At 44.5% G+C, this 17,318-nt stretch overlaps 2 protein-coding genes across 5 annotated transcripts in view; one reads left to right on the top strand and one right to left on the bottom strand.

The window, feature by feature from the left end:
* Positions 1-1,965: 1,965 nt before the first annotated feature.
* Positions 1,966-10,562, bottom strand: ddx27 (DEAD (Asp-Glu-Ala-Asp) box polypeptide 27). Of its 2 annotated transcripts, none has more exons than XM_085354803.1 (21): positions 10,410-10,562; positions 8,993-9,136; positions 8,815-8,874; positions 8,326-8,494; positions 8,117-8,169; positions 7,957-8,043; positions 7,769-7,874; positions 7,514-7,687; positions 7,263-7,413; positions 7,084-7,183; positions 6,868-7,009; positions 6,636-6,789; positions 6,116-6,197; positions 5,689-5,866; positions 5,488-5,594; positions 5,270-5,366; positions 2,583-2,674; positions 2,389-2,509; positions 2,216-2,309; positions 2,082-2,141; positions 1,966-2,002 (listed from the first exon to the last, which is right to left on the bottom strand). In XM_085354803.1, exons 1-21 carry the CDS (start codon positions 10,491-10,493, stop codon positions 1,987-1,989), a joined length of 2,271 nt encoding a protein of 756 aa, XP_085210929.1. In that variant the 5' UTR covers positions 10,494-10,562; the 3' UTR covers positions 1,966-1,986. The 2 variants fall into 2 exon arrangements, with proteins under 2 accessions (XP_085210929.1, XP_085210928.1); XM_085354802.1 differs by having other exon boundaries at positions 2,216-2,312.
* A 5,941-nt stretch (positions 10,563-16,503) lies between these two features.
* Positions 16,504-17,318, top strand: part of pltp (phospholipid transfer protein) — a 36,325-nt gene continuing 35,510 nt past the window's right edge. Inside the window, exon 1 of one of the 3 annotated variants that reach the window (XM_085354806.1) lies at positions 16,504-16,566. The gene's annotated coding sequence lies outside the window, so the exon portion shown is untranslated. Of the gene's footprint in view, positions 16,740-17,318 lie in introns of all 3 variants that reach the window. The other 2 variants (XM_085354805.1, XM_085354807.1) reach the window with 2 other exon arrangements.

The raw sequence follows: 17,318 nt of genomic DNA on the forward strand, positions 1-17,318 counted from the left end.
TGATCCTCCTGACTTGGTTAGGTGTTGTTTTTCTGAGAATATATTTCTGTCGTCATGCTCTTCAGTTGTCTTTTATCATTTCTCAAGTCTCTAATATTCCTGCTGTGGCTCCGCTTGCTTTCTTTTTCAATGTGCACTCACACTGAAATAATTTTTGGCCTTCATCTTTAAAATGACAGTGAAAAGCAATAAATTACAAATAAAAACTTTGAATCAATTTTTTTTGTAATTTATTTATTGAAAAAAGAAAACAACACAGTACTTGCACTTACCGAAATACAATTAACCAGGCAATACCTCTACACCAGTAAAATAAGAGATAAAGGGTTGCCACTTGTGGAAAAATTTGGCTGTGCAACCTCTCAACGTACATTTTATTTTTTCAAGTTTTTAAAAAAAAACAAAAAACATAACATCTTTAAGCCACCGGGAACTAGTTGGATACTTAACAGACTTCCACTGCAACAATATTAGACGTCTCGCTAACAGGGATGTGAAGGCTATGATATCTTTTTGTGTAGAGTCAAGTGTAAGTGAGCGATCAGGAATCCCAAATACAGCAATCAGGAATGAAGAGTTACCCCAAGAACAGCTGACATAATAGCAAAATACCTGTCCAGAAACCTTCCAGCTCAGGACACAGAAAAGACGTGGCTAAGGTGACAAGGAGAGCCGTGGCAGTTATCACATTTGTTTTCCACTTCTAGTTACAATTCAAAAAGTCTAGACTTAGAGAAATGCGCCCTGTGTATGACCTTAAATTGAATAGGTCCAAGACGAGCGCAGGAGGTGGAAGATCGTACCCTCGTGATAGCCTGTTCCCAAGACTCCTCATGTATTCGAATTCCTAGTTCCCCTTCCCATGGACACTTAAGCTTAACATTAGAGTGGTTACTAAAAGACAGGATAGTATCATAGAGTTTCGAAATGGTTCCTCTGTGATGAGGAATAAATGATAGCGTAGTTTCCCACTGCTGTTAAGTATTACCATGAAATAATGAGGGAACGGACCCCTGTCCAGCTGCGTTAGAGTCTCTAATAATGGAGGATTGTGCGTACAATCTAAAACGTCTCAAGCTTCAAGTCCGCACTTCTTCAGTTACACCTATAAAGTCTGTTGTGGTGGTGAGCAGTGAGGTTAAACTGCAAAAACTTTGTCCGGTAAACGCTGGCCGTGTCTGCACGGAGATGTGTTTGAAGCAGTCTCAGGCACCGACTTGTTGAACTCACACTTCGTATTGTTTCTGCAGACGGCCGCACGGAGGCGTGTCCACACTGAACGCTTCCACGAGACTGGAGCGTCTCCAGTCTTCTCCGTGACTTTCACACAAACTGAGGCCGGACATCATATCTGCTCAAACGCACAGATCACTTCAGGAGCGCACACGAGCTCGGACGCAGAACGAAACCGACTGTAAGGAGCAGCTAGTTAGCAGTCGAGTGTTTTAATGTTCCATTTTAAACCAACGGTGGTTAAAAAAATTCAGCTGATAACTGTCAGCGCTCTCCTGCTGTAGCGCCCTCCTCTGGTCCTCTGCGTCCAAACTGCTTCTGTTCCCCTGCCTTTTTAGAAGTGGTCTGTGGTTCAATATCTGGCCTGTGGACACCTGTGGACCAGAGCAGGCAGTCTTTGAAGTGGCAGCTGACCCGCTTTAACTTCTGAACCACAGCCACCTGCTGTCATTGCTCAGTATTCAGCCAATGAAAACCTGCCATACAACAGACTTCCATTGGTGTGCTGAGGTCAGCTGATCTGCCGCACCTCGCCCCGTTCTTCCTCAGCTTCCAGTTTACATTTCATTTTTCACGTTTTGTCATGTGACCTTTAGTTTGGTTTGTTTTGTGCCCGTCTGAATGACCCAAAGATTAAAAAAAAACAACAACAAAAAACCCCGTTGACAATGGGTTTAATACACATTGAAACTTTATTTAAAACTACTGTAATAAACAAATAGAAAAAAAACAAGGCGTTTCCCGCGTGCTCTGTCACTTCCTCCTGAACCTGGCAGATAGAGCAGAGTGTCAGCCATCTTTACCTCATTCAGGTCAGTGTGACACCAGAGAGAACAGGTGAAACTTACCTGGAACTGCCAGGTCGCTTCCTGTCCACACCCAGACGCTTCCTGTCTGCAAAGGACGGTCTGTAAGGGAGAGAGACAGTGAGACAGACGGGACAGATGGACAGACAGTGAGACAGCTGGCTACCTGTACGTACCCTGCTCGGTACTGCTTCAGGGCCTTACTGCTGGTGTTTGTCAGCTCTTTGTCAAACACCGACTTCTTGCCTCCTTTTCCTGCTTTCTGATTGGCTGCTGCACACAGAGGATTGGTGAGAGCGAGGACATTATCAGGGTTAGTGTGTTTGTTAGCGTGTTTACAGCATCATACCTTTAGTTGGCGCTTCATCCTCTGGCATCGCCCTCGCCCTCTTTGGTCGGCGCTCTCTTTTGGCTGCTCGCTCAGCAAACATCTGGGCCTTCAAAATCTCGAACTGAGCACGCTCCTCAGACTGACAGACAGGTAACAGGTAAGCAGGTGATTGATCGGAGGTGAGTACTGATTAATGCTGGATCGTTTTTTACCGTCAGCTCCTTTTTCCTGCCGTCCTTCAGGAACTTCTCTCTCTTCTTCTTCCCTCTAACGGCAAGATCAAACTCCTGCAGAGCCTTTGACACTGAACAAAGTACTACCGTTACACAAATGGTACTCCACTGTACTAATCAATACTCTGATATATTAACTATATGAACTGATACTGGGGCGATCGTGGCTCAGGGGGTTGGGAATCGCATCTGTAACCGAAAGGTTGCCGGTTCGATCCCTGGGCTCTCTGTCCTGGTCGTTGTGTCCTTGGGCAAGACACTTTACCCTACTTGCCTACTGGTGTTGGCCAGAGGGGCCGATGGCGCGATATGGCAGCCTGGCTTCTGTCAGTCTGCCCCAGGGCAGCTGTGGCTACACCTGTAGCTGCTTCCACCAGTGTGTGGATGTGAGAGTGAATGAATAGTGGCATTGTAAAGCGCTATATAAATCCAATCCATTATTATTATTATTATTATTATTGATCAGCAGGTGTTGATCAATGATCATAAACTGACCTCCCAGCCCGTTGTTAGTGGTGCTAGTTTCAGTATAGCTCTGGAGGAGTACTGTAGCTACTGTTAGCTCTCGCCCAGCAGACTGTCCTCAGCAGTCGTGGAAAAAATGCTGGCTGACAATTTCTGTTGTCTTAAGAACATAAACAACTGTTTGTCCGTGATTTGGAGCGCCCAGCGCGTGCCCCCGACGCAAACTAATCCTGCTGGGGAGGCCTACCTTGGCACCGTCGTAATGCAGGTGAAGCCAAAGGCGAGATCAACACGTTCTCATCCCAGCTCGTAACACACCGATGCTATGTGACGTCAGTGTGTTACGTGTTTGGCTCCATGAGAGCCATTTGGAATGAATCCATACATGTAAAGGTTTCATACGGTTAAGGTTAGGGCTGGAATACACGGCTGGAGTGTGTGTTACTGCTGTGAGTGGGATTCTGTTGGATTCAATGGAAAATCCGGAACATATCAGGACGCGGAAGCGTTACTATGAGATGCTTTAGGACAAATCGTCGGTATTACGCGTTGGGGATGAGAATGCTCTGCTTCATCTTCTGTTTTGCATTTGTGTGAGAGTCCAGTCATAAAAGCTTCTTAAATATGATCAACCTATCTCTAATGATCGGCTATGTACCACAGGCCTTCAAGCTGGCTGTAGTTAAACCTTTACTCAAAAAGCATCTCTAGACCCAGCAGTCTTAGCTAATTATAGGCCAATCTCCAACCTTCCTTTATATCAAACATCCTTGAAAGAGTAGTTGTCAAACAGCTAACAGATCATCTGCAGAGGCTTATTTGAAGAGTTTCAGTCAGGTTTCAGAGCTCATCACAGCACAGAAACAGCTTTAGTGAAGGTTACAAATGATCTTCTTATGGCCTCTGACAGTGGACTCATCTCTGTGCTTGTCCTGCTAGACCTCAGTGCAGCGTTCGATACTGTCGACCATAATATCCTATTAGAGCGATTAGAACATGCTGTAGGTATTACAGGTACTGCACTGCAGTGGTTTGTATCAAATCTAGCTAATAGACTCCAGTTTGTGCATGTAAATGGAGAGTCCTCTTCACACAGAGGTTAATTATGGAGTTCCACAGGGTTCAGTGCTAGGACCAATTCTGTTTACATTATACATGCTTCCCTTAGGCAGCATCATTAGAAGACATAGCATACATTTACACTGCTATGCAGATGACACCCAGCTCTATCTGTCCATGAAGCCAGATAACACACACCAATGAGTTAAACTGCAGGAATGTCTTAAAGACATAAAGACCTGGATGGCCGCTAACTTTCTGCTTCTTAATTCAGATCAAACTGAGGTTATTGTACTCGGCCCTGAAAAGCTTAGAAATATGGTATCTAAGCAGATTCTTACTCTGGATGGCATTACCTTGGCCTCCAGTAACACTGTGAGGAACCTTGGAGTCATTTTTGACCAGGACATGTCCTTCAACGCACATATTAAACAAATATGTAAGACTGCTTTCTTCCATTTGTGCAACATCTCTAAAGTTAGAAACATCCTGTCTCAGAGTGACGCTGAAAAACTAGTTCATGCATTTATTACTTCCAGGCTGGACGACTGTAATTCATTATTATCAGGACGTCCTAAAAACTCTCTGAAAAGTCTTCAGCTGATCCAAAATACTGCAGCAAGAGTCCTGACAGGGACTAGAAAGAGAGAGCAGATTTCTCCTGTTTTGGCTTCCTGTTAAATCCAGAATTCAAAATCCTGCTCCTCACATACAAGGTCTTAAATAATCAGGCCCCATCTTATCTTAATGACCTTGTAGTCCACTATTCATCCACACACTGGTGGAGGCAGCTACAGTTGTAGCCACAGCTGCCCTGGGGCAGACTGACAGAGGCGAGGCTGCCATATCGCGCCATCGGGCCCTCTGGCCAACACCAGTAGGCGATAGGTGAAGTGTCTCGCCCAAGGACACAACGACTGAGACTGTCCGAGCCGGGGCTCGAACCGGCAACCTTCCGGTTACAAGACGAACACACAACTCTTGAGCCACGATCGCCCATTAGAGCACTTCACTCTCCTTTGATAACAGGATCGAGTTTAAAACCCGAGTACTGCGACAGCACTACTACACAGTACTTCCTGGTCAGCCGTCAACTTGAACGAAGGATTACGACATACTACAGAGTGTGAATCAGTACTTACTGCGGCTCTGTTTCCTTTCCTGTTGGGTCTGAAACCAAACCCGCTGTGACTGATCAGAGGAGGCGGAGTCAGTGAGACGCCTCTGAGCCACACTCAGCTACACACAGACAAACACACACATGGTTTAAATAAAAATGCTGTTTGTTGCAGTTCAGCTCTTTTGCTTTTAAATTAAAAACAGGTATTTTAGTGACAGTTATGCAGGTATCCAGGTGTACCTTGGCCTCAGACGCAGCCAGCTCTCGTTCCTCTCTCTCCAGCTTCATCACAGCTTCCACGTCTTTCTCCAGTTTGGCAATCAGGTCTCTAAACTTCAGGACGACTTCTGAATGACACAAATACACATTTCAGTGACGGGTTCTCTCACCTGAAGGACACTCCTCACCTGGGCCACCTGCTCACAGTTTGGGATTGTTTACCTGGCGGCAGAACGCGAGCCTTCACGGTGCTCTTGGCTGATTTCACGACCTCTTTCAGCATCTTCCTCTCGGACTCTCCGACGAGAGACACCGAACGCCCCGATCGGCCCGCTCTCGCAGTCCGCCCCACGCGGTGCACGTAATGCTTGACCGTGCCAGGCATGGTGAAGTTTATCACCTGAGGGGCAGGCGAGCGAAACACGTTTTAAAAAGCAGCTTTAACGCTTCTGTTTACTCTGGTTACCATGGTAACAGACTATAATCCACTTTGAATCGTGTTTGAAGAACAAAGTCATGTGACTTTTCTTCTTTTATGACCATATTTCATTAAACATCGAATTCTGTCTTTATTCATCTTTCAGTGGTTGTAGGAACGTCACCATAGTAACCCTGCCATAACCTTACGGTTCTCCTGCAGAACACTCACTGTTTTGACTCCATCGATGTCCAAACCTCTGGCTGCCACATCTGTCGCCACCAAGATATCAATCTGTTCATCTTTGAAACGCCTGCAAAACAACAACAAGAGCAAAGTTCCTTATTCTAAACCCGAGTTTCTCCAACTTGTAGTTCTGAGCGTACCTCAGCTTCTTTTTTTATAGAGCACTTTAAAGTCAACACGGCTGACCAAAGGTTAGGGAAAGTCAATTGTGTGATATTGTGAGAACGAAGGCTGTATTGGTTGTGGTTTTTACACATATAAACACATAAATAAGAGGTAACGCGCCCAAGGTAAAAAATAAATAAAATTAGTAGTAAAACACGAATAAAACAGACGATAAATAAAATTAACAAAATAAAGAAGCGACCAAAAACTGACTACAGGCTGAGTCTGGTACTACTCCTAAAACACTTTGGAGAAAAAGTGTGTTCTTTAAAAATATCAAGTGCTGGGGCCATTCTAATATGGAGGGTAACTTATTCTCTAATCCCAGTTGTGCGTGCACCTGAGGTTCTCCAGTCGTTGGTTCTGACTCAGTTCTCCATGCAGTTCTCCAACCTTCAATCCCATTAGTCCCAACAAGATATGCAGTCTGTGGGCCTGTTTCCTCGTCTGAGTGAACAACATGACGTGATCCTGGAACGTCCGAGTCAGCAGAGCTGACAAAAACAAACACAGGAACAACTGTAGAACTGTCACTAGTACCTCTATGTTACTGCAGTATCACGAGTACCTACCAGCTACCACGGCCTCGCGGTCTCCTTCTCTGTGAGGTCGGATTCGGACAAACTCCTGCCGCAGGAACGGCGCCACGTCAGTGTTGCTGTTAACAAAGATCCTGACTGGCTGCTTCAATGACACCGCTGCCAAGTCTTTCACCTGAAAACACGTGTCACAGGACAGTCACTCGGTGGTCAAATGATACAGCAGCACACATGGTTAAGCATGCATACCTCCTCTGTCATGGTCGCAGAGAACAGCATGGTCTGTCTGTTGTAGGAACACAACCTGATGATCTCTTTCATCTGCTCCTCGAAGTACTCATCGAGCATCCTGAGGGAACCACACACAACCGTAAGTGTCTCGGCAGATTCTGGTTTCTGGTGTGACGGATTCCCCCGTCGCTCTTTACCTGTCGGCCTCGTCCAGGATCAGGATCTCGATGTGCGTCAGCTCAAAGCTCGGCGTGTTGTGAAGGTGATCGATCAGCCGACCAGGTGTTGCTATTAGGATGTCCGGGCCAGCCCGCAAAGCTGCCTCCTGAGACTTCAAGTCCAACCCACCTGAAGACAAATCAACACAGATGAGGCCCAGACCAAGTCTGAATCGGACCGGGTCCAGAGTCAGATCGAACACTGATTGAACCACGACAAAAAGACGCACCAACAGCCAGGCAGGTGGTGATAGACGTGAACTGGGCGAGTTGACGGGCAACAGAGTGAACCTGGATCCCCAGCTCTCTGGTGGGAACCAGAACCAAGACGCGGGTCACCTGGGATGTTCTGGGCTTGTAAACCAATCGCTCTAGCACAGGCAACATGAAGGCTGCCGTCTTCCCTGCACAGAAAGGAGGAATTCACGTGTCCAATTAAACTGAGATCAACTGGACCCAGTATGATAAATGGGACCCAGTGTTACCTGTCCCAGTAGCAGCACAGGCACAGAGGTCTTTGCCCAGCAGACCGACAGGGACGCAGGCCTTCTGGATCGGAGTGGGCTGCTTAAAGCCCAGAGCAGTGATGGCCTGCAGGAACACGAGTTTACTCAGACAACAACGAGTCACACAGCAGCAGGAGTCCAGGTCTGAGCAGACGTGCTGGTCTTACCTTCAAAATCGGCCTGGACAGATTCATGTCATCGAAAGTCAGTTGGTCATCGTACTGCGACGCGTCTTCATAGAACGACTCTGCTGCCTGGACACAAAGATGGCTGTTAACATGTAACCCTCAACATGAACACGTGAATTTACTCGGCTGTCTTCCTCACCTCCTCTGCCACCTTCCTCTTCTTCCCCCGTCGTTCCTTGTCTCTGAGCGTGTCTGACAGGAAACGGGAAGTAAAAAAAAAAACAAAAAAACAAAAAACTTCCGCTGACAGTATTAACAACTGTATCAGAGCGCCACTCATCGGTCTCAGGCTCAAACAATAACGTCTGAAAGAATTCTTCCTGCTGGATTTAAAAATAATTTTCTTACCTGATTTGGTCAAAATTTCCTCGTCGCTCGAGCCAAACTCCTCATCTTCGTCCTTATCTTCGTCCTCATCACTAGCATCTGTCTCTCCAGCTGGAGGTTTCACATCCTCCTCCTCCTCCTGGTGGTTCTCTGATGAAGCTTCAGCAGCGTCACTCTGAGATGATTTCTCCTGAAGGTAAAAAAAAACAAAAACAACACCTGACGCACAGAAAACAGACTGATACAAGGGGCCAGTCAACTCACCTGTCCTTTTCTGCTTAACCTGTGCAAGATTTACTACTGCAAAGCACTGTGGGTATTTCTGTCATGTGACTTCATGCTGTCATATTCCACATGAAACCTTGTTTCATGTGGAATATGATGTCCATATAGAGCAGATTCATATAGAGCAGATTCATATAGAGCAGATTCATATAGAGCAGATTCATATAGAGCAGATTCTCTTTAGAACATAAAACCAATCTTCAGGCTCGTTAGCCTCACACTCACCTCAGCTTTCCTCTTTCGGCGGATTTTCTCTATTTTCTGGTCCAGAGTTGTCAAGGTTCTCTGCAGACAGAACGCAGAACGTGAGAACAAACACACAGGTGGAGAGCGTCATGCTCTTCCCGTTGTTCCATGTGTGCGATGAAGTAACTGTGCTGCTCCGCAGCAGGTTGTTCTCTACCTTCTTCTTGAGCTGCTTCATGACATCGGCCATCGCCCAGTCATCGTCGTGGCTCGGCCCGTCTCTCTCTCCAAACTCAAAGTCACAGTTAAAATCTCTCGACCCGCGACTCTTCTTCTTCTTCTTCAGCACGATCGGCTCCTCCTGGAACACAGACACAGCACAGGTGAGACAGCCGACAGGTGAGTGACCCCTCCCAGTAACCCTTTAGCAATAAACCTCGCAGACGGTGGCATTTCCATAGAAAGTGCATACAGATGCAACATTAGGTAACTTCAGGTTTAATTCTGTAATTTCAGCATTATGAGAGGAGTTCACAACACGCTTCTTTATATCCCCACAGCAACTGATACTGCAGACACAGCCTTTAAGATCCAGACCTCCTGCTGAGCAGTCAGATCTGACGCTTGCCCAGAGGTCAAAACACGAACAGTGTACAGTCGAGTCTTAATAGCTTACTTACAGCTGGGCTGGTCAGCCTCTCTGTTTGGCTGCAGTGGTTATTATTATATTTACATGCTTCCAGCTCCCGTGACAGCTGTACTTTCCCTTTTTCTCCCTCCTTGCTCACAGACACATCACGGGTCCATCCTCCCTGCAGCATGGACTGCACTGCCCATCAGGCTGCATGCTTTAGGGCGATGCCTGTAACTCTCTTCCTGTTGCCTTCATATTAAATTATTTTTAAAAATATTTCTTCACGTCATTATGCTGCTGCAAGTAGAGGTGACATGGGCCGCGAGACAGAGACACAGACATCAGAGCCTCTTAGTGTTTTGTTTGGGTTTACACCGGCGTGGAAACCAAAAATAGAGAGAGCACAGCCGAACATGAAACAGGAAAAGACCGCCTGTAATCCATTTATTTCAACAAAGTAACTGTATTCTGAATACCACCTGTTTAAACGGTAACTGTAACGGAATACAGTTACTCATATTTTGTATTTTAAATACGTAACGGCGGTGCATGTATCCGTTACTCCCCAACACTGCCCGCAGCTGAAACCACCAAACATCAAAGAAAAGGGAGAAGCCCCCGTCCGGCCCGCAGCACAGAGACGCCGCTCACCTCTGACCTTTAACCTCCGTTTGGTTTTGGATTCATAGTTGGCTTCATTACTTATGTGTTTATGACTGACCGGGAGAGGTGATGCTGCATTAGTGGCCATTACTGCACTCAGCTCTCCTCAGTTTACGCGGAGCACCGGAGCTGTGCGATGCTCTGTGGTACCGGTCCAACACCAGGTCCCACGGGCCGATATTACGGTGAACGGTAACTAATTCCATTGATTTCACAGTGTCAGATAATGTTTGTTCTTCGGGACAGTCCGCAGGAAATGACAGCGAGCCGCTGAACCTCACCGAAAATTACTCACACCGATACCAGCGGATGGGCTCTGGTCCCGGATCCGACTCACCTCTTGCTCGGATTCGGTCTCCGCCTCGTCGGGAATCGGATCCTCGTCCCGGATCGTCCCGATCAGACCGAGCTGCTCCAACATGGTGGTCCGACGTCCGGGTCTGAACGGGTTCTGAAGACGTTGTCCACACAGTCACACACGTGTGTTGATGAAAACAGGAAACACAATCGTTTGTTTCCGGTTGACTTCTTCTTCCTTAGCCAGGCTTTCCGGCACTTCTGAGGCGCACTGCTGCCCCCGTCAGCTCGAGCGTAAAACTACAGCCAGCGTAATACATCTGACGGTGCTTCAGAAAGCACACGTCAGAGCGTCCCATTCAAACAATACGTAAATAAGGGTGTTAAAGCCATTTTCCAAACGAGCCTCCAACCATCACACTGGATTATTGTACCCCTGCACTCAAATGAATGGAATGTCTTGGATTATTTAAATCTGCCGCTGAGCAGTTTAACATCATCATTAACACCTGACTGTCTTGGATTCTGTGATGGATGGTTTGGAGATGGTGGTGGCAGAGCTGAAGATGATCCAGATGTTCACTGGAACTGAGAGGGGTTGGACAGGATTAGAAATGAGTCCATCAGAGAGACAGCTCAGAGTCAGAGAGGCTTAGCTGATTTGAACATGTGCAAAGTAGGGAGAGTGGCTATAAAGAATGTAGATATTATTGAACTCCATGGTTCTCTTTATAATTTTATTCTTTGGCCTTTGTGAATCCTTCAGTGTGCTCACATTAATCCCAAATTTTCTCTGATTTTGCTTTTTATGTCGCAGGTTATCCTCCATTAAATATTACACTTCATCTCATTGAAGCTGAAAATCTCAGTCACATTAGGAAAGCCTGACTGTTTTGATGATGCATGGGTTCTCTGCGAGTACTCCAGCTTCCGCCTGCAGTCCAAACACGTGTAGTTAGGTTAACTGGTGACTCTAAATTGCCCATAGGTGTGAATGTGAATGGTTGTCTGCCTATGTGTTGGCAACCCAACAGATTGGTCAGTGGTCAATGGTAACTTTGTCCCCAGTGGGAAATTGATTTGCAGTTTGTCCACACACAGATAAAAGTAAACAAGCACAACTCACAGGAACCCCCCCAGAGAGGACGGCCCAAATGTTATCATCAACAAAGTGCAATGGCAACAACACTCATGGTTTAGTGTTGTTAACCATGATAATAGCAGCAGGTACAAAGGACACTATGTCTCTTGGTCTTCACTGCAGGCACTTTATACCAACGACCTGAGGGAAGCAGCTGAAGATCATTAAAGGGAGGACAGTCTGAACATAACATGACCAAGGTTGCCTTCCTCAGCACCTGTCTGTTATAAAAGTCCACAAGCTGGACCTGAGACCTCCCTGAAATCTGACCAGCCACTTTAACCAGGTTAGCAAGTCTGGTCTTATTGGTCAAAGACACAGTACCATACCAATGATACAAAACATTTAAACAGATTCAATAAAACGTTTATAAAAAGGGTCATCATTTCAGATGAAACGTTAAAACCTCCCAGTTTCCTTACAAAGTGTCACACCTGGCGTAGCTGACGTGTGGAATGGAGATAAGGACCCAAGATAAGGACTGCTAAGTAGTGAGTGAGCTTTATTAACAAAAGGTGAAATACAGCACAACAGGAAGGGGGGGCGAGGAACACAACAGAAAATACTCTAAACTGGGAAAACTAAAGCTTAACACAAAGCCAGAACACGAACGAGGGTACCTTGCAGGGAGAATCACCAGGAAGCCGGAAGAACAAACACGGAATAACGCAGACAAACCAGCAACTACTAAGAAAGAGGACACGACTAAAATACACTCAGAGAACACAGGGAGATTACACACAGGTGGGGAACACAGCTGGGAGTGATTAACGTGACGAGACAACGGAGGCAATCTGAAAACACTCACATAAGACGCAGACCTTCACAATAAAACATGAAACACATACACGCAATGACACAACACACAGACTTCACACAGACTGGGGAACACAGAACATAGGAACATGAAACGTGAACAGGGAAAGTACAAGAACCCCAAAATAACCAAAACCACAGAATAATAATAACATAAACACGGAGTCGCAGACTCCCGATCATGACACAAAGTACAGTCGTTGTTGGACCTTTTTTCACTGTAGCATCAAGATGTGACTGAAAGGACAGAGCCTTATCAAGAACAACCCCCAAATATTTACAACTGTCCACCAGTTCAATGGCTGCACCATTTACCACTGTTAGTGCAGGATGGGAGGATGTCTTCCTGAAGTCACCATGTCCTTAGTTTTCAAGGTGTTGATCTTTAAGAAGGAATGATCACACTAAGAAGAGAACTCATCCACAACAGGCCCACGGGAATCCTCTCCACCATGAAGGAGGTTTACAATAACTGTGTCATCTGCATATTTAAAGAAACGCCTGTTACTGGGACAGTCGTTAGTGTACAAAATATATAGTAAAGGGGAGAGACAAAAACCCTGTGGTGAGCCAGTAGAAGAATTCAGCTGTTTGGAAAGGTTTACTCTCACACACTGAGATCTGTCAGTTAAAAAGTCTAAAATTCAACCAACGAGATTAAAATCAAGTTTAATCTGGTTAAGAAGTTTATTATTGAAAGCTGAAGAAAAACATTCTCTTTAATAAAAGCTTGTTTCCTGGAAACCTGTCATTAGTGTACATCACCCTATGGTAGCTGGGATAGGCTCCAGCCCCTCTTCCATGACCCTGCTAAGAATAAGTGAACATCCTCCGTACATGTCCAAACCATCTCAGCCTCTCCCTCTGGCCTCTTTGACCCTGGACTGTCCCTTTAATGTGTGCATTTCTAATCGTGACCATCCTGCTTTGCGCTCAGTGAAGATTAAAACATTTTCAGCTTGGCCTCCTATATTTCTATATTAATCCCATAAAATCATAACCATTCAAATCTAACAAGTATTCTTAATATTATAATCTTTGCTGCAGTAACACTCAAAATGTCCCCACTGTGGGACAAATCAGAATCAGAATACTTTATTGATCCCTAGGGGAAATTATTTTTCGTTACAGTGCTCCATTATAAACAAACTGTCACGGCGAGTGAGATGAGCCGTGTGGAAAAATAAAGGAGGATCCAAACGCAGGCACTTGTAAAGGTGTGAGGGTGGTTTATTAAACACAAAATAAAAATGGACAAAAGGCGAACGGAACAAAGATTAAACTATACTGGGAACAAACAGACTACAGAACCTGAACACAAATGAGAGCGAGCAGAAACAGATGGCGGTTGACAGGAAAACACACAGATGAAGCAGGGTGGATACACAGACAGACCAGCAACTACAATGACAGAAGATGCGACTTAAATACACACAGAGAAACACAGGGAGATTACACACAGGTGGGGAACACAGCTGGGAGTAATCAACAAGACGAGACAGAGGTAAAACTGAACACACACTCACATGAGACGCAGACCTTCACAATAAAACAGGAAACAAGAACACTACACAAAGACGCAGACTCGACACTGAGAGACAGACAGAAAATGACACATTGAACTAAACCCACACAAAACATGAGAACACAAATCTTAAACACAAATAAACAGAAACATGGAGCTCTAATACTAATCATCATCATAGCACCCAAAACCACAACAATCATTCAAAACTAAACTAACAATCAAAACTGAAAATACTGGGTCGAAACTGACCCAGAACCGTGACACAAACAGTAAAAAGACAGACAATACACAACTAAGAATAGCACCATATATACATGCATACATATATATATATACATAAAGTCACTTATTAATAAATAGCTGAAAAATAAATAAAAGATGATCTCATTTCATCTTAAACATTTAAGGCTAGGATGAGTGAATTGAAGACCTGTCTCTCCACACCTATAAAACCTATAGCTAACCAGGTCGCTGTAGTCGGTGCAGCCAAAGGTCGCGTAGCAGCCTTTAACTCTGCCCAAGCAGATTGTCCTGAGCAGTTGGGGGAAAAGGCCAGCTGGCTGATGATGAGGCGGAAGCAGAGTCCAAAATAGAGGCCTCTGGTACACCGCCAACCTGTTCGTATTTGTAATCATTTTTCAACACACCCACGACAGACTGCTGTTTTCTCTGGTCCCCTCCCCAATCAGACCAGGAGTGACATTCTCCTTAAAATGCTGGCTGGTCACTACAGTGGACAGCAATTCAAAGGCTGCCTTCTTGTATTTGTGTCAGTGTCGAAGGTATACTTGCACATAAACACAACACATTTGTATTTATTCATTTGTCAAATTCACAAATCAAAACGTATGTTGTCCACCTAAGCGGACATGTAAAAAACTATTTGAAAGTACATGTTTAAAAAAATGAAGTACAAAAATATTTTTTTCATGCCTAAAGGTGAATAAAAATCCTGACTGAGGTTGTAATAATTCATGGATGACAGGGTTAACAGTGTTCCCTCCCTTTGCCGATCATTTCCTGATAACATTTGGATTTACAATAAATGATTACACAGCAGTGGGGAGTTGACTTCATTACAGTAGATGTCCTTCTGAATGTTTAAGGATATAGATCATATACTAGACCTCAGTGCAGCGTTCGATACTGTCGACCATAATATCCTATTAGAGAGATTAGAACATGCTGTAGGTATTACAGGTACTGCACTGCAGTGGTTTGTATCATATCTATCTAATAGACTCCAGTTTGTGCATGTAAATGGAGAGTCCTCTTCACACACTGAGGTTAATTATGGAGTTCCACAGGGTTCAGTGCTAGGACCAATTCTGTTTACATTATACATGCTTCCCTTAGGCAGCATCATTAGAAGACATAGCATACATTTACACTGCTATGCAGATGACACCCAGCTCTATCTGTCCATGAAGCCAGATAACACACACCAATGAGTTAAACTGCAGGAATGTCTTAAAGACATAAAGACCTGGATGGCCGCTAACTTTCTGCTTCTTAATTCAGATCAAACTGAGGTTATTGTACTCGGCCCTGAAAAGCTTAGAAATATGGTATCTAAGCAGATTCTTACTCTGGATGGCATTACCTTGGCCTCCAGTAACACTGTGAGGAACCTTGGAGTCATTTTTGACCAGGACATGTCCTTCAACGCACATATTAAACAAATATGTAAGACTGCTTTCTTCCATTTGTGCAACATCTCTAAAGTTAGAAATATCCTGTCTCAGAGTGACGCTGAAAAACTAGTTCATGCATTTATTACTTCCAGGCTGGACTCCCATCCATCACACTCCCGTCTCCAAACTTTCTTAAAGAAAGTTGTCTGATTGTTGGGGCTTCTCTGGGGTTCTTTATAATACAAATGAAATAGAAGCATCTGCAGCATTTATTTAGTGCTATGTAAGTAAAATTAATTTGAATTGAATGTTAAGTTAAAGGTACAACAAAAGTATTTAATTTACTGCATTGTAATACTTTGATCATTTATTACTTACAGTTTTATAATCTGTAGATTGATGTGATGAGAAATTAATATTATTTTGTTATTTTATTTTTTTCTTTTGCTCAAACTACCAGAACAGTACTGTTTTTAATATGGATTAAAATTATTATTACTTTTTTTATTTAGTTATTTTATGGTGTGGCTATGCCTCACACAGGAAAGCTCCCAGTTTGAGACCAGGAGGACTCAAGTAGCTTTGTATGTTCAAAATAATCCTTGAAATCTGAATAAGGAACTAAATTTATTTAAAATATTATGTAAAAAGAACATTAATAATAAATGTCCTGGTTTTTAAACACCTGATTATTTTATGCCAATATTATTGTTTTTACTGTGAGGCACATTCTGATTTTTTTAAAGTCAGTTTCTGTTAGATAAAACCACCAATGATGAGTGCATGACAGTATTTTTGTTTTGCTGTTGGTTTGAACCCTTACACAATAAAAAACCCTCAGCTCACTCAAGACCTCTCCAAAAGAAAATGAGAAAATGTATAGCTAAAACATGAAGAGAAACACAGAGGAGGGGGAGGGGGAGGAAGGGGAAGCATGAGGGGTAGGGGGAGGAGTCTGTGACTCCCTCGGGATAAAAGTCTCCACAGAGAGATCGGTGCTCAGAGTGAACAGGGACAGAAAACCAGAAACTTCGACGTGATCTCCTCCTCCTCCTCTTCATCCTCCAGCTGCTGATCTGTGAGTTTCATCACTCAGACATTCAGAGCAGAGTTCAGAGGCAGGAAAAACAGCTGACATCAGAGAGGGAGACACAAAAGGAAGAGTTCAACTCAGAGAAGAGACAGACAGACAGAGGTCAGCTGACACCAGACAGGCAGGTAAACAAACAGAGAGCGTGACATCATGGACAGGTGAGCCCCATCTGAGGTTTTTTTTTTTATTGTGATTGTTAGTTTGAATTTGCAGCTCAGTAGATGCAGGTCTGAGGATGAGGAGGTTTAAACTGTACCCCCCCCCCCCCCCCCCCCCCCCCCACCACATAACCTCCTGCTCCAGTATAATCCTCATCCAGGCTTTCAGCTCACTGAGGAAAACGTTTCAAAACGGACCGTGTGTCTGGTGGAGAGATTTTATTGAGATGTGAGATCCTTAAAAAGCTTCTGACTCGTAGAGCAGGAGGAAGCTCGCCCGTCGCCACAGCGTCACTGAGAGACTGCAGGACAGGACAGGGTTAAACTGAAACTGCTGGACTTATTAGGCTGAATTAAAATGTTATGAGGTCACTGATTTAACTCTTTCATTGTTTGTTGGGGAAAATTTGCTGCTTTGTTTGCCTCTGAGACTGGGAGGTCAGAGGTTGGAGGTCAGCGTTTGGGTGTGGAGTCTGTGTTTGAGCTTCAGTAGCTGAATGAATGAGGACTCTGAAGGAGTGTAATTAAAGGTTAGCCCTTAGCAGTTAGTGGTGAGCCAGATGTTTAGATGTGGGTGCA

The sequence above is a fragment of the Diplotaxodon limnothrissa genome, linkage group LG5 (assembly GCF_057381915.1).
Source record: "Diplotaxodon limnothrissa isolate DT_005_m linkage group LG5, D_limnothrissa_male_GT1.1, whole genome shotgun sequence".
NCBI classification, from domain to species: Eukaryota; Metazoa; Chordata; class Actinopteri; order Cichliformes; family Cichlidae; genus Diplotaxodon; species Diplotaxodon limnothrissa.

What these genes read in the sequence shown, in the direction of transcription:
- ddx27 (XM_085354802.1), bottom strand. Translation starts at nt 10,493, where the DNA reads ATGTTGGAGCAGCTCGGTCTGATCGGGACGATCCGGGACGAGGATCCG. An exon ending in CACCACCTGCCTGGCTGTTG is followed by an intron (nt 7,414 to 7,513) that starts GTGCGTCTTTTT and finishes ATTTGTCTTCAG; the next exon opens with GTGGGTTGGACTTGAAGTCT. An exon ending in GCAGGAAAAAGGAGCTGACG is followed by an intron (nt 2,510 to 2,582) that starts GTAAAAAACGAT and finishes CCTGTCTGTCAG; the next exon opens with TCTGAGGAGCGTGCTCAGTT.